This window comes from Callorhinchus milii, unplaced genomic scaffold (genome assembly GCF_018977255.1).
Source record: "Callorhinchus milii isolate IMCB2004 unplaced genomic scaffold, IMCB_Cmil_1.0 Scaffold1, whole genome shotgun sequence".
NCBI classification, from domain to species: domain Eukaryota; kingdom Metazoa; phylum Chordata; class Chondrichthyes; order Chimaeriformes; family Callorhinchidae; genus Callorhinchus; species Callorhinchus milii.
This window is the reverse complement of record NW_024704742.1, coordinates 13,429,236-13,445,636: the sequence shown is the minus strand read 5'-3', so window position 1 is coordinate 13,445,636 and position 16,401 is coordinate 13,429,236. Positions and strand designations below refer to the sequence as shown.

Sequence of the window (16,401 nt, the reverse complement as noted above, 5' to 3'; positions counted from 1 at the left end):
TCCAATTCGGTTTCCATGTTACCCACAGCACAGAAACAGCCCTGGTCAAAGTGACAAGTGTCATTCTGTCCATCTGCAACCAGGGCTTCCTCTGCCTCCTCGCCCTCAACCTATTTGCTGCTTTAGACACTGTTGACCACTCTATCCTCATCCACCATCTCTCACCTCAACTTTCTCGGCGCTGTCCTTGACTGGTTCAGATCATACCTCTCACACCACCTCCACTTCATCTCCACAAGTGGTTTCTCCTGTAGCCCACACACCGTCTCGTGCAGGGTTCCTCAGGGCTCTGTCCTTGGTCCCCTCTCTCCAATATCTATTTGCTCCCTTTTGGTGACATCATCCACAGACACTGGGTCAACTTCCACATGTATGCGGATGACACTCAACTCTACCTCTCTACCTCTACCCTCGACTCCAAGACCACTGCTGTGCTGACAGAATGTCTGTCAGACATCAAGTCCTGGATGAGAGCTAACTTTCTTCAGTTGAATGTCAACAAGACCGAGGCTCTCCTGATTGGCTCCCGTCAGCGCCTCCTCACCTCAGGCGCTGACAGCATCACCATCCATGGTTGCACACTGCACCTTGCTAAGCCAGTCCAGAACCTTGGGGTCTTTTTAGACCCTCAACTATCCTTTCCACCCCACATCTGCGCCATGACTCGTTCTGCCTTCCCCCACCTCCGCCACTGTCTCATATTGTAGGCCACCGAAATCCTCATAAACATAATCATAACATCGAGGCTTTGAAAATGCCAGCTCCTTGCATTTGAAATTGTTGGCCTCAACTCCTCCCTCCATAAGCTGCAGATCATCCAGAACTCTGCAGCACATGTCCTCTCCCGCACTAGGATCCATGGCCCTATCACCCCATCCTCGCCCGACTCCACTGACTTCCCATCACACAGAGGATACAGTTCAAGATCCTGGTCCCCATCTTCAAAGCCCTCCATGATCTTACTCCGACCACCTCTGCAACATCTTAACCCCCTACCATCCTGCTCGCACCCTCCACTCAGCGTGTTCCAGCCTGCTTCACGCCCTCTGACTCGCCTGCCCCACCGTTGGCAGGCGGGCCATCTGCCACTCTGTCCACGTCCACTGGAACTCCATCCCTCGGCCTCGCCCTGTCCCTTGGCTCCTTCAAGCCCCATCTCAAGACCCTCCTCTTCGACCATGCTTTCAATCACCCTGCTTCGCCCCCTGCCCTCCACCCTCCCCAATCCCAGCCCCCAGCTCAGGTCCAAAACACTGACTGTCCAGCACCTTGGGACGTCCTCCCGTCACGAAAGGCGCTTTACATATATAATTTTGTTGTCGTTTAACATCCACCTCAAAGTAATGTCTCATCTGAAGGACCACACACACCACACACACAGCACTGGACTGTCAGCCAGGATAATAAGTTCAACCACAACACATTTCCATTTTGTAGCACCTTTCTTGGCGGGAGGATGTCTCCATGTGCTGGGAACACCTTTCAAAGACTTTAAAGTCCTGACGCGGGATTTAAAACCACAAGTCTGACTCAGAGGCGAGAATGCTGCCAATTGAGTCAGGTTGATAAGCAGTCTTCACACATGGTACTGTCCCAGAGCGCTTGACAGCAGTGGAGTCTGACCCCGAGCCAGGGGGAGGTGACGTAAACACAATCAAAAAGGAAGGTCTGTAGGCTGGATTTGACAGTGGTGAGGGAGGGGGCAAGTGGGAGGGGTTGAGGAAGAGAGTTCCAGAGCATAGTGGCTGAAGGCACAGTCACCGATGGTTGAGTGGAGGGGATGGGGGACAACCAGGAGGCCGGAGCCAGTCGAGCGGAGGCAGTGGGTGGTGGTGTGGGGGCGTAAGCAGAATGGATAGGTAGGGATATGAAGGAATTTGAAATCGATCCATTCACCTTTAATCAGGTTTACTACTTGTGGGCATTTCGCCAACAAACATTTCACTTCACCCTGTGAAGCACTTTGGGACATCCCGACGTGAAAGACACTATACCAAATGCAAGGATTATTTATTATTATTTCTATTATGATTGGAAGATGTTACAATTGCTGCTGTAGTCTACAGTGAATCAGATGTTTTGCCATTTCTTAATAGCAAAGATTATAATAACAATTCATACATTTGGATTGCGCCTTTCACATGAGGACGAAGTCCCAAAGCACTTTACAGGATATACGGATTGAAGTGGAGGTTCATATATAATAATCCTTGCATTTGATACAGCGCTTTAAATGTCTTCTAGACGTCTCAAAGCACTCCACAGAATATACTGTAAAGTGAATTGACTGTGGGTGAAACGCAGCAGCCAATTACACACAGCAGTGTCCCACGTGGGTTGAAGTGACCAATTTATTATTGGTTTTTTTCTTGAGGGATTGTTATCAGTCGTGCGGAGTAAGGAAACTTGCCCAAGTTTTCGCCGTGCCGGGAATGAAACCCAGGTTTTTCACTTGCAAGGCAAGTGCTCTAACCGCTGAGCTACAGGACTCCACCTTGACCTAGATTTGACCTGAAAATGCTAAACTTCATTTGATGGCATCATTAACATGTGATGTTTAAGTAATCAAGTGAGCAGCGATGCAGGAACGTGATGTGTGCAAAATAATATGTTTGGTTTCTCTGGGAATGGACTGATCATTCATGATGGAACTGTACCAAGCTGCCAAATTTCAATTAATACAATTTGAATCACATCAAAGTGACATCATGAAAGCAGCCTTGCATTTAATATAGCTCCTTTCACATTGGGAGGATTTTTATTGTGAAGTTTAGTGATTGCGCACTTTGTAGACAATCTTTGTAACAAACGTGGAACCATGCTGGAACTATTCTCCAGTTGGGTTGACAAAATTAAGTATTTGAACAAATATTGATCATTAAATAAAGCATTTACACAATATAATTTTCAAAATAATTGAACTACAAAAGTTTAATTCAGAGTACTCTTTGAGTAACAAAAGCAAAGTTTTGCTGTTAAATTGCTACTAGTGTGATCATGATCTTTACACATAATTATCATAAACAATTTTACTCAGCATTAACTATTATTACATTGGAGTCAATCGTAGTGTTTTCAGATGTGATTGAAAAGACAATTTAACAAATTAAGGTCCTTATGATATATACAGATCACACTAAGTATAATTTGTAAGATCTGCACACTATAAAGAGTTGATAAAGAGAGAGAAGATGGAACAATAATCCCACACCAGAACCTGGAATGAAGGGTAGATTGAGCCAAGTCCTTTAGCAATTAAAAAATGAACTTGTCCTTCAGTTTCCTGGAATTACTTCAATTCCTTGTCAAGAGTATACACAAGGACTGCATTGAAATCCTGAGGCTAACAAAATTATAACTGCCAAATTCAAATGCAGAAACATATTGCAGGTCACAAGATATGCCATAGGAATATTTATGAGTTTGTGCAAGTAATTACAATGTCAAGCATTATGTGAAGTAGATGCTTTAATGATGGAATAGGCCTCTACTCAACTGGGTGCAATCCGACTTGTTCTTTGAACCAGTTTTCAAGTAAAATCAAAACTTTTCTCAGGTTTCCTATAGATCAAATGCGATTTTTAAAAAAAATTCCCAATACTTTGTGTTTGTTTTCCTGAAAGTCTAAACCAATAAAAAGGTGTCTAAAAACACTAATGGTAGTTGTGCCATTTGAAGGTAAGATGTGCGGTGTTCTTCATTTTCTTGAGCCATTGCTCGATTCCTCCATTTAACTGAGTGCGGGCAGTTTCTTGCTGAGAAAATCTCGTACGTGAGGCCAAATCATGTTGGTTTCTGTGCCAGAGAAGATTTCTAAAACACCTTTATTTCTACAGAAAGAAACACAGCAAAACTATCTCTCAAGTTGAATTGGAATCAGACCCTTTTTGTAATCTGGTGTCCCAATAATAATAATAATCCTTGCATTTGATATAGCGTGTTATCACATCTTCGAGAAGTCTCAAAGCACTTCACAGCGTAGACTGTAAAGTGAATCAACTGTATATTTTATGGGCAAAACACAGCAGCCAATTGCGCCCAGGAGTGTCCCACAAACAGTGTCATGGATTGAGTGACCAATTTATTATTATTACTATATGCATGTTTAGGTTATTAACAAAACTCACAAAATAAACCCTTCAGAACACATTTTGTGCTCAGTGTCCACTCAATTTTAAACATGTTACTCTAAAGGTTTCCCACATAGGTGATGCAATACTCCCAAGATGCATCTACGCAGAATTAACCTTCACCAGAACTTACTGATAATATTCCAAAACTGGGCTTGTTAGTTCTTCATAGGCTTGGAGCCTTAAAATCACAGTCTCTGGCTTGTCATCATCTCGTTGAACCAGGGATTCCCCTGTAATGTTGTCAAGCCCCTTTTATTAAACAAAAAGTTCAGAGATAATAAAACAATTAATAACATAATACAAATTTACATTTATATAGGACCTTTCATGGTAGCATAAATACAACACAACATTACATTTGTATAGCGGATTTAGACCTGAGCTGTGACAGTGGAGGGCATCAAGGGTAGGAGGGTGGCTGAAGGCTCTGTCGAAGAGGAGGGTCTTGAGATGTGCCTTGAAGGAGCGAGCTAGCCGAAGGGAATGTGGGATGGAGTTCCAAAGGGTACAGGTGGAGAGGCTGAAAGACCGGGGGACGTGCCGGGTGGGGGACGTAAAGCCTGCTGAGTGGAGGAAGCGGACAGGTTGGCATGGGGTGAGTAGATCACAGAGGTAGGAGGGTCAAGGCCGTGGAGGACCTTGAAGGCGAGGACGAGCATTTTGAACTCTATCCTCTGGGGGATGGGAGGCAGTGGAGTCGAATGAGGGTGGGGGTGATGGGGTCATGGACCCTGGTGCCTGCATGAGCTGCACAGTTCTGGATGATCTGCAGCTTGTGGAGGGAAGAGTTGGGAAGGCCGACAGGAAGACACACACAGAGTAATGTCAGCATAATCTGATGACCTAGAAGTCAGCTTTAACTTGATGCCAACATCACTTCCTACTTTGCACGTGTGCAGCACACAGAAAGCGACGTTGCTCACATCTCAAAAGGTGGCTTTCTTTTTTTTATATTTAAAGATAAGGTCCAGAAGCAGCCTGCTCACAGAGAGCCAGACAGCCTGCTACACAAATGCAGTTATATTGGCTGTTGCACTGGCTGTTGATCAAGAATTCCTGTTCCTGATTGATATCTTGAGCCTCTGTTGGCAACTGTATCATTGGGAGAAACCGGACTGGGCTCAAGATGCATCTCACAGTCAATTATCCAGTGAAGAACTGGTTGGGCACTGAGGTGACATACTGGAGCCTGAGGAACTGCATATCGATGGAAGGAAAAGAGTCAAATGTATTAAAGTAAGAGAAAGAACAAGCACATTCACCGAGACAAAATCTGACCAACTAGCTATTAAGAGTTTTAACGTGTTGCTTGCATATTTTTATACAAAACGTCTTTTGTTTACAGAGTTAAGAATATCTACTCAGTGTGAACAGGGGATACTCAACTGGAACTTTTGGAGGATTGAAGTCGATATTGTAGACTCTTCCACTCTCCTGGTGAATCCAGCGAGATGTCAGTCGCTGTTTGATGGTCTCAAAGGGGACATTCAAATTGATCACCGTGTCTGGCTGGTAAAGTTTATTCAATGCCTCTGCCTGTGGCACAGTCCTCGGAAACCCTTTGAAATCATGACAAGAAACTGGACAATTCAGCAAAATATCACTTTACCTTGTTCACAATGCTGTTGTCAGATTGATAAGCTTTCCTTCCTGGCATTCAAAATATTTTTTACTTAAAAAATAAATAAAAAGTTGTGCTGCGTGCCCCAAGGCTAAATGAGCTTATCCAATTAATAACTGTAAAGTCCTAGATTTGATCTGGTCTGCAGTGAAGTAGCAGGTCTCTAGCCAGGTGAGCAGTACAGCGGCACAGTTGGCATTAAGCACCCAATGAGCGCAATTGCTGTGTGCAATTGGCTGCCTCATTTCACCCATAAAATATAGACAATTCACGTTATAGTATATTCTGTGAAGCGCTTTGAAGCGTCTCAATAACATGATAAAGCACTGTATCAAATGCAAGAATTATTATTATTATGATTTTAAGAAGGGGAAAATCCTGAACTCTATGCAACTCCACCTATGGGAAATTTGTATGTGGGCACTAGGGATGATGACATGATGTGCTTGCAATGGCCCCCACTATAGAATAGGACATGTCTGCTCCCAAGTCTGACAACAATGCAGAGAGGAGCTGGAGAACAAGAGCAATGTTACTTCTGATATTTGTTCCCTATCTGACACTCTTCCTCAATCCCTTTGCTTTGCCCCCTCTCTCCCCTTTTTCAAGTCCTGCCTGAAAACCTTCCTCTTTGACCATGCCATCTCCGCAGCTCGGATTCAGGCTTCACCACTGTTAAGCGCTGTAAGATGCTACCCTGTGTGGAGGGCGCTATATAAGTGCAACAAAACAAGGATAGTATGACAACAGGTTGCACTGTAGGTTAGTTGGAATAGTTATTGTCTGCATACAATTTACCAAAGTCCATCCTGAGAACACATTCTCAGCACTCTGGTTTATTGTGAAATACCTTGTTTAGCTTGATCAGACAGGACTGACTATAAGAGATGTTTTGAAAAAAAACCTTCAACCCATTTCTACTGTGTGCAATTGGCTGCCACGTTTTGCCCACAAAATATACAGTCAATTCACTTTACCGTATATTCTGTGAAGCGCTTTGAGACATCTCAAAGACATGATAAGGCGTTATATCAAATACAAGGATTATTATTATATTTAATCCTTCCAGAACATGACCCTACTGTCTTCTGATTAAAATATATTGTTTATTCAATGAGGCCTGTGTGCCAATCAATGATAACCCACAAGTGTTACATACTCCATTTGTAAAAAAATAATTTGACTTCTCTGATGACTGTTTAAGTGACTGACTCAGCAGCTACTGGCTCAGTCATATCTCAACCCAAACCACTTGATGCAAAACTAAAACCAAGCTCTTTCAAAAAAAATTAGAAGCGGAATTCAAATGAATTACTCGTGAATATAAACCTTGAGAAAAAGACCATGGTAAACAATGTGCAGTTGCAGAGATCTTTCCCTGGTGTGAAGCATCTACACAGCCGCTAACAGCAGGAGAAAGAAAATACAAGCAGCCCTGGTAGCGACAGTCCCCAGACTTCCCCTCCACCCCAGTTATCTAACCAGCTTATTCATTTGTATCCAAGCAGAGCTCAAATGAATGAAAAAGTAGAGTTCCCGTGTATGCATTTTTACCAAGAGTAGTGCAAACACTGCAGGGAAGAGCTTCATGATTTATTAATCCAGGTCTTGAAAACATTCCTCGGCCCCCAAAATAGCATCCTGTAATAATATGGCTTAGGAACGATGTACTCTCTCTCGGAAAGATCATTATGCTCCCACCTTTTCCAAGTGATAATGTCTGAGTTTTTTGCCACAAACATTCGATCTCTCAAGCTCCAAGGCTTCTGGTTCACTGGCTGAAGTTTCATAATATGGCAAAATACCATGATCAATTATACGATCTTTTCATTATATAACAGGCAACGTAAACACTTTCAGTAAATGCTGGAGTTTGTTACACAGTGGAGTTCGTTAAAGAGTATGTCAGTTCCTACCATCCAGCAGCCAGCTGTACTCCTCTAGTGTGTTCAGTTCGTATAACACAAGCCGAGTAATCACATCATCTGGAACCAGCTTCCCCTTGTCAATGTAGGACTTTGCTACCATTCCAACCTCTGTGAAAATGGCATTAAATAGAATTAAAACATGCTTTTTCAGATTCAACCTCGGTAATCTAGTGAGTCAATGCATTCTCCTGTGCAGCAACAACAAATTACATTTATATAGCGCCTTTCACGTCAGGAGGACGTCCCAAGGTCCCCAGCACTAGAAAATACAGGTTACAAGGGTTGAGGGCTCATATCCCATGCAACAGAATTTGGAACTAAGCCAAGGCTCTCACTTCTAATTGGTATCCAGTGACCCAATGGTGTACGTCTGAATGTCAAGTGAGGATACGATCAGGCTCATCTGCAATTATCCCTGTGGTTGAATAATCCGTCAATCTTTGTGTCAATGCTTACATACATGTAAATAATGGTCAACTGAGTAAAGTACCTGAGATAGACTGTGGAAGAGTCACGTCTTCAGGAAATGTGAGAGAAAGCAACAACAACAAGATTACATTTGTATAGCGCCTTTCATGTCCAGGAGGACGTCCCAAGGCGCAGGACAGAATATACTGTAAAGTGAATTGACTGCATTTTTGTGGGCGAAACGCGGCAGCCAATTGCACACAGCAGTGTCCCACAAAGAGTCGTGGATTGAATTGACCAAATTATTATTTTTTTCTTGAGGGATTATTATCAGGAATGTGGAGTAAGGAAACTTGCCCAAGGTTTTGCCCTGCCGGGAATCAAACCCAGATCTCTCACTTGTGGGCACCGGAGAAGATGTCCTGATGTTTTTGAGACATGATGGTCTGGTGAAAAACACCAAAATAAGCAGGAAGGATACAGTCAGTGTGGTGAAGGAAATCTGGAAGGAAAAAATTCAAGCAGACGAAGAGGTATTTGCATTGCACACACGGTTCTGGAACAATGAGTTTCTGAGCTTGAAGTATCACAACAGGAGTGCTCTTCTGCATTACCAGTGTCTCTGCTTTCCTTGGAAGATGTTTCTCAGAGCCACAATCCAAACCCAAAGTGATTTAATACAATACCAAATTACATTTGTACAACGCCTTTCATGTTGGGAGGACGTCCCAAAGCGCTGGGCATCCACCCAACAGTTCCTTGGAGGAATTTCCAATGTACAGTGTTAACTCTGATCTTTAGACAGTATACTACACAGATTTGAACTGACTGGAAAGAAGCCCAAAAGATCTATGATCCCAGGTTCTCTTGCTAAATGCCATCACAAACCAACTGACAAGCTGCTCATGTGAAAAATATTTTTAACTCTAAAATTATACATATGTGTTGTTAAATGTTCACTCCCAACAACTTAAGGGGTCTAATGCAGTAGGAAAGTACAAACTAAATATTTCTTGTACAAATCCCAGTTTGGCTTTTTTTTCCGCCAAAACACTCAAATGTTGAGCACACTGGGTAAAATACTGTATACTGAATTCTTTGTCCCTTCTCCTCTACCCACAATCTGCAAGATCGCGATTTGGGTAGGGGAGGGGCTCCTGTCTGGAAGGCATTTGAGTGCTTTTCTTCTTCAAGGGTAGTACAATTCCATAAATGCCCTCCAGTTCCCCACCTGTGTGACCATTATTCATACACAGACCTTGAAAGGCAGTGCTATAGCAGGTTATTCAATTGCGAGGAACAATGCAGCCAAACCCAATCCTGTCGTCATCCAGTGTCTGCAGTCTTGTACCATCACTAATTTAATCCCAATTGAGGTCTATAGTGGAGCTTTAAGCATATGAGAACAACAATAGCAAGATTACATTTGTATAGCGCTTTTCACGTCGGGAGGACGTCCCAAGGCGCATTTCAGACCCGAGCTGGGGTCAGCGGGGAGAAGGGAGGGGAGGGGAAGGGGCGTGGCCGATGGCATGGTCAAAGAGGGTCTTGAGGCGAGACTTGAAGGAGGCTAAGGAGGGGGTGAGGCAGAGTGATTGGGAGATGGAATTCCAGAGGTTGGGGGTAGAGTAGCCACTCTCCTACCAATGGTGGGGCGAGTGGGTCGGGGGACGTGGAGGAGGCCGGAGCCGGCTGAGCGGAGGGAATGCGCGGGTTGGTAGGGGGTTAGGAGGTCACAGAGATAGGGTGGGGCGAGGCCATGGAGAGCTTTGTAGGTGAGGACCAGGATCTTGAACTGGATCCTCTGAAGGATAGGGAGCCAATGGAGTCGGGCGAGAATGGGGGAGATGGGGTCATGGAGTTTGGTGCGGGAGAGGACACGGGCTGCAGAGTTCTGGATTATCTGCAGCCTGTGGAGGGAGGAGTTGGGAAGGCCGACAAGCAGAGCATTTGCATAGTCGAGCCTGGAGGTGATGAAGGCATGAACAAGAGTTTCAGCGGCCTGAGGGGTGAGGTAGTGGTGGAGTCGGGTGATGTTACGGAGGTGAGGGAAGGCAGAGCGGGTCATGGCTTGGATGTGGGGAAGAAGACAGTTGAGGGTCGAACAGGACACCGAGGTTCCTGACTGGCTTGGTGAGTTGAAGTGTGCAACCATGGAGGTTGATGCTGCCAGAGCCTGAGGTGCGGAGGCGCTGGCGTGAGCCAATCGGGAGGGCCTCAGTCTTGTTCACATTCAACTGTAGGAAATTTACTCTCATCCAGGACTGAAATATGTTGAAGCCCCAGGAACACATTATATTATGACAGTCCCCAAAATAAATAAATCAATAATGATAGATATTTAGCTGATTACAAATACAATAATATACCGCCAAGCCAAGGAATAGAACAGGCTTTCAATTCTGTGGCCATGAATGAGTTTACAAAGGCAATTAGCATGTTCATTGGCATTGGAGGTTTACAGCTTTTTGATACAAGCAGCAATAATGATAATCCTTGCATTTGATATAGACCTTATCACGTCTGTGAGACGTCTCAAAGCGCTTTACAGAATATACTATCAAGTGAATTGACTGTGGGCGAAACATGGCAGTCAATTGCCCACAGCAGTATCTCACAAACTGTCGTGGATTTAAGTAACTAATTTATTATTATTATTATTGTTTTGAAAGAATTATTACCCCCTGAAAAGTAATCCGCCAATCGACTAACAACCAGGTTCCTACTTACTGCTAGCTAAACAGAGAACTGTGGAGTAAGGAAACGTGCCCAACGTTTTGCCCTGCCAGGAATCAAACCCGGGTGCTTTAACCACTGAGCTACAGGACTCTTATGTGTCCTGCAGGGACTATGGCAGATTTTGCCTTCAGGGCACTGAGTCCAGTAATGGCATTCGCCTGCCTCAACTGTTGGCACAGCAAAGCACAGATCAGCACAGCAAAGACCGACCAGCATAGCACAGATCAGGCCAGTGCACAGCACAGACCAGGCTAGGTATCAATCCTGTGACCTTCACCCCCCCTCACCCCCACCTACCCGGTATGTATTGCTCAGCTACTTACTAGATAACCTCAATGAACCATCAATGTGTTTTACACCTAGAGCAAACACTCACGACTGTAGCTTAGGGTCCATAGAGGTTTTATACAAGTCTGTAATAAATTTGGGAGGGATATATATTCATGTTGCATTTACATTTAAATGTGTTAAAAAGCCTTCACAAGTATTGTCATTTCAACCAAGTGCAGTGGCTTTATATGTGTGTGTATATATATATATATATATATATGGGTATATAAACACTCTGCATATATTATACCAGGTGAACGTTGGGTAGGTTTCCTTATTCCACACATCTCTGTTTACCTAGCAGTGAGTAGGAATACAGTTGTTAGGTTTTTTTCAGGGTAGTAATTCCTTAAAAAAAATTAATTAATAATAATTTGGTCACCAATCCACGACTGTTTGTGGGACACTGCTGCGTGCAATTGGCTGCCGTGTTTCGCCCACAAATATACAGTCTATTCACTTTACAGTATATTCTGTGAAGCGTTTTGGAACGTCTGGAAGACATGATAAGGCACTATATCAAATGCAAGGATTATTGTTATTATTATTTATTTTAAACTCATACCTCACACAAGCACTCCAGGACACTACCTTGCGTGAAAGGCACTATATAAATGCAAGTTGTTGTTGCGCTGTTTAAAAACACACACGTGAACAAAGACATGTCGAAGATGTGATAAGGCGCTGTATCAAATGCAAGGATTATTATTATTAGAGAGAGAGCGAGAGAGAGAGATTAATTTACACCAAAGTGTAATCACACACAGAACAAATGCTACATTGTTGACACTTTTGTGCATAAACACTTGTGAGTATAAATGAATAGGTACATTCACTGCTATGGAGAGGTTACCAGGTGCGAGGTATCACATAAGGGACCACTTATCTTACTTACCCTTACAGTTACGTGGATTCTGTCAAGTCCCACAAGACAGCATTGGTAGCNAAAAATTAGCTTTAGATAAAATTGTCCGACATAACTGAACTCATTACATAAATCAGACGAGATTGCTTTTAAAAACAGCACCCTTTTAATTGGAAAGTACGGGTTTTGATCTTTAACAACAACAGCAAACTTGCATTTACACATCTCCATTCACGTGCAGTAGCGTCTCAAGAGTGCTTCGGAAAAAGATATTAAAATATGGGCTTTCAACGTTGGCCGGAACAAACATGACTTCTTAAAACACTCAACCAGAAATTAAACAAGATTTCTTTTGATCAAAGCACTTCAGTAAATCTTTCAAAAGTTAAAAATAAGTGACGGCGGTTAATTCCACAGCTGAAAGCTGACCGTCTTTGCATCAGTCGGTCAGCGCTCCTGTAAATCTGATGCTTGACACAAATTTACACCAACATCCAGCTGTAACCAGATTAGGTTACATGTGCATAATCTTCACTTTCTGTAAAACAGCACTGAAGACTGTCTCAATTCCCCTCTCTGAATTGACTATATATTTTGTGAACGAAACGCAGCAGCCAAGTACAAAGTACACTCCAATTTTATTATCATTACATGATAATACATTTCCAAAGCAATATAAATTTAAACCAAGAAAACCTAAATAACCTCTTGGCTCCAGGATACTACACCGCGTGAAGGGTGCCATAGAAATGCAAGTTGTTGTTGTTGCCCTGCTGAAAACTTTCCAGTTCTTTAAAGAAAGCCTATTCTGTTTCTTCATGCAGTAGTGTTGCAAAGAAAGAAAAAAGCTCAAGCACTCCAGAGCCATTTAGTGCAACTTGCATAAACCTTAAATGTTTGACCGAACATTAGTAGTTTATCAGTGAGAGTGAAAACAGTTTCTAACCAGCAACAGGCAGAACATAATTATTATGTTTCACCTGTTGACAAGGTGAAGCACAATAACACAGAAACAAAAGAAATCAATTCAGCAAACTGATGTTTTTACTCAAGGGTCAAAGTTGAAAAAAATGGCTAGAGTGATTCTTTTTGCTGAAGTAATTTGAGTATGATTGACAATGTGGAGTCCTGTAACTGAGTGGTTAAAGCACTTGCCTTGCAAGTGAGAGACCTGGGTTCGATTCCCGGCAGGGTGAAATGTTGGGCAAGTTTCCTTACTCCACACGCCTATGTTTATCTAGCAGTATCTAGGAACCCCGTTGTTAGTCGATTGGCAGATCACTTTTCCGGGGGTAATAATCCCTCAAGAAAAAAAACAATACTGTGATAATAAATTGATCACTTCAATCCACGACTGTTTGTGGGACACTGCTGTGCACAATTGGCTGTGAGTTTCGTCCACAAATGTAAAGTCAATTCACTTTACAGTATAATCTCTGAAGCGCTTTGAGACATCTCGAAGACAAGATAAGGCGCTATATCAAATGAAAGATTTATTATCATTATAATAATTTCTGTAAGCGTACCAGAAAAATAAAATATTTTGTAATCCCACTCTGGTCAGTAATTTCATTTGGCCACCTCCTCAACAAGCAGCACAGCAGTCTGAATATTTCTGGAGAGAATGATCCTCGATAAGACTCCCTCGTGCACAACAGATAGAACCAAAAGTATTGCCTGCGGCTGTGCTGAACTTTTATCTCATGTCCAGAGAAGGAGCAGCGAGCGTTCCAACCCACTGCACCACCTAGTTCTCTGAAGCGAGGGCACACTTTTCATTTTAAAAAATCAAGAGCTTCAAGCTGCAATATGTTGACAATGTGAAGAATGTCCTTTCCCCTCACACACTTCTCTCTTGCCTCCTCAGATCCTCTGTATCATTCACCACATCACTTTGCGCAATTGGCTGCTGCGTTTCGCCCACAAAATACAGTCAATCCACTTTACAATATGTTCTGTGAAGCGCTTTGAGACATCTCAACAACTTGATAAGGCGCTATATCAATTGCAAGGATTATTATTATTATAACAGGCTGATTGATCTGTCATCAGTCTGTGGAGTTCGGTAGCTGAGTGGTTAGAGCACTCGTCTCACAAGTGAGAGGACCTGGGTTCGATTCCTGGGCATGGCGAAACGTTGTTCCAATAAAATGGGAAAGGAAGCTACCCTTGTCACCCCCACCCTTCCTCATTGGTCTAACTGCTGTACTAATAAATAATAATAATCCCTGCATTTGATATAGCGCCTTAACACGTCTTCAAGACGTCTCAAAGCTCTTGACATGATACACTGTAAAGTGAATGGACTGTATATTTTGTGGGCAAAATGCAGGAGCCAATTGCACACAGCAATAATGGATTGTCCAACAAATAGTCGTGGATTGAGTGACTAAATTTTTTTTAAGGGATTATTACTCACGGAAAGGTGATCTACCAATCGACTAACAACCGGGTTCCTACTTACAACTAGGTAAACAGAGACACGTTTGGAGCAAGGAAACCTGCCCAATGTTTCATCCTGACCCAAAAACAAAACATAGCATCCAGTTAACTGCTGGGGAATCTCAAGTGTAATGAAATGAACTGACTCTGAGAAAACAGGATCTTTTTGATGTTATCCTGTGTGAAGCATTCAGTGCTACATAAATACAAGTCATGGTTGCTGTAAATCTAACCAGGGAAAAGAGACTTTGTCCCCTTGTCTATGCCAGCCCAATATAGAATATTCCACACATAAGAAAAATTTCACCACTACAGGCATAATTGCTGGTATAGCAGTTCTAATTAAAATGGATTGGTTTATTCTGACTCATCACAATTGCACACAGCAGTGTCCGACAAACAGCCATGGACTGAGTGACCAAATTATTATTTTTTTTAAGGGATTATTACCCCTGGAAATGCGATCCTCCAATCGACTAACAACCAGTTACTTACTGCTAGATAAACAGAGGCGTGTGGAGTGAGAAAAATTGCCTAATGTTTTGCTCTGCTGGGAATCGAATCCAGATCCTCTCATTTGCGAAGCAAGCGCTCTAACCACTGAGCTACAGGACTCCACAAAGAAAGAAAAAAGAAACGATTCTTAAAAAGGATTCAGGACACTGGCCCTCACTTTAGATTTACAATAAGCTTTTTATTGGCCGACACTGGAAGCTTCATTCCTAAGCACTGTTCTCCCACTTTGGAATTATTGCCCTTTTATTCATTGTTCACAGTGTAACATTGTATTGTGTTCACTTGACTGTGAAACGTGAGCCTAATCACTGTATTATTGTCTTTTTTACAAAAAACAAGTGAATGTAAAATATAGTGAAGTTTAAAGTTCACATCCAAGATAGCATTGCTAACAGGCATATCAACACAAGATTGTGGGCTTTTTTCGCCCACCAGATATATACAGTCAGTTCACTTTACAGTATATTCTGTGAAGCGCTTTGAGAAGTCTGGAAGACGTGAAAAGCGCTATATCAAATGCAAGGATTATTATTATTTATTTTAAACTCATACCTCACACAAACACTCCGGGACACTACCTCGTGTGAAGGGCACAATATAAATGCAAATTGTTGTTGTGCTGTTTAAAAACACACAACTGAGCAAAGACTCAAGACACAATGGCAATAAAATGTAAAGTTTCCATGCACATTTTCACACAGCTTTCCCACTTCCCAAATTTCTAGCATTATTTTTCAAGGAGCCAATTTTGAAATTGTATGTCTCACTCTGTAGAAGGAAACAGGCGGGACCTGCTGTTTCCTTCTACAGAGTGAGACATACGGTCTCCAAAAAAACCTCAGGGTTGAATGGTTAACAGACACTGGGGCCTGTGAGCAATTGCCAGCTATATGAGAAAACATGGCTCTTGAAACGTGGCCTGAAATACTACACTTCAGTAGATAAAATCTATACGCAAAGCTTATCCTTACCCCGTATTACTGAAGTCTATTTTGAGTGGTTTTAATATGGGTGTTTGGACTAATAATAATAAAAGGGTGCGTGTGTATGTGTGGGTGTGTGTGTGTGTGTATGTGCATGTGCTGTGTGGGTGTGTGTATATGTATGTGCGTGTGTGTGCTGTGTGTATGTGCTGTGTGTGTGCTGTGTGGGTGTGTATGTATGTGTGTGCACCTCCCCAGGTGGTACCTGTTTGCCTGTTGATGTTGACACGCAGCAGGTCTCCGCTGGACACGTGCTTGAGCCCAAAGCTGCTGACGATGCGGCCAGAGACGGTGCCTTTGCCTGAGCCGGGCGGCCCCATCAGGATGGCCCTGAACAGCACCCCAGCCCTCATACCCCCTCACAGCACAGAGCACACAGACCAGAGACCCCCCACAGACCAGAGACCCCCCACAGCACAGAGCACACAGACCAGAG

The 16,401-nt window shown here is 43.0% G+C and overlaps 1 protein-coding gene across 2 annotated transcripts; it reads right to left on the bottom strand.

Moving 5' to 3' along the window:
* Positions 1-2,901: 2,901 nt before the first annotated feature.
* On the bottom strand, positions 2,902-16,401 carry ak3 (adenylate kinase 3). 2 transcript variants are annotated; one of them, XM_007912332.2, is made up of 5 exons: positions 16,171-16,401; positions 7,671-7,790; positions 5,520-5,692; positions 4,264-4,382; positions 2,902-3,830 (listed from the first exon to the last, which is right to left on the bottom strand). In XM_007912332.2, the coding sequence occupies exons 1-5, from the start codon at positions 16,316-16,318 to the stop codon at positions 3,731-3,733; spliced, it is 660 nt and encodes a 219-aa protein (XP_007910523.1). In that variant the 5' UTR covers positions 16,319-16,401; the 3' UTR covers positions 2,902-3,730. The 2 variants fall into 2 exon arrangements, with proteins under 2 accessions (XP_007910523.1, XP_042196866.1); XM_042340932.1 differs by having other exon boundaries at positions 3,738-3,853; positions 16,171-16,372.

What these genes read in the sequence shown, in the direction of transcription:
- ak3 (XM_007912332.2), bottom strand. Translation starts at nt 16,318, where the DNA reads ATGAGGGCTGGGGTGCTGTTCAGGGCCATCCTGATGGGGCCGCCCGGC. An exon ending in GTACAGCTGGCTGCTGGATG is followed by an intron (nt 5,693 to 7,670) that starts GTAGGAACTGAC and finishes ATGATTTCAAAG; the next exon opens with GGTTTCCGAGGACTGTGCCA. An exon ending in CCAGTTTTGGAATATTATCA is followed by an intron (nt 3,831 to 4,263) that starts GTAAGTTCTGGT and finishes TTCTTTCTGTAG; the next exon opens with AAATAAAGGTGTTTTAGAAA.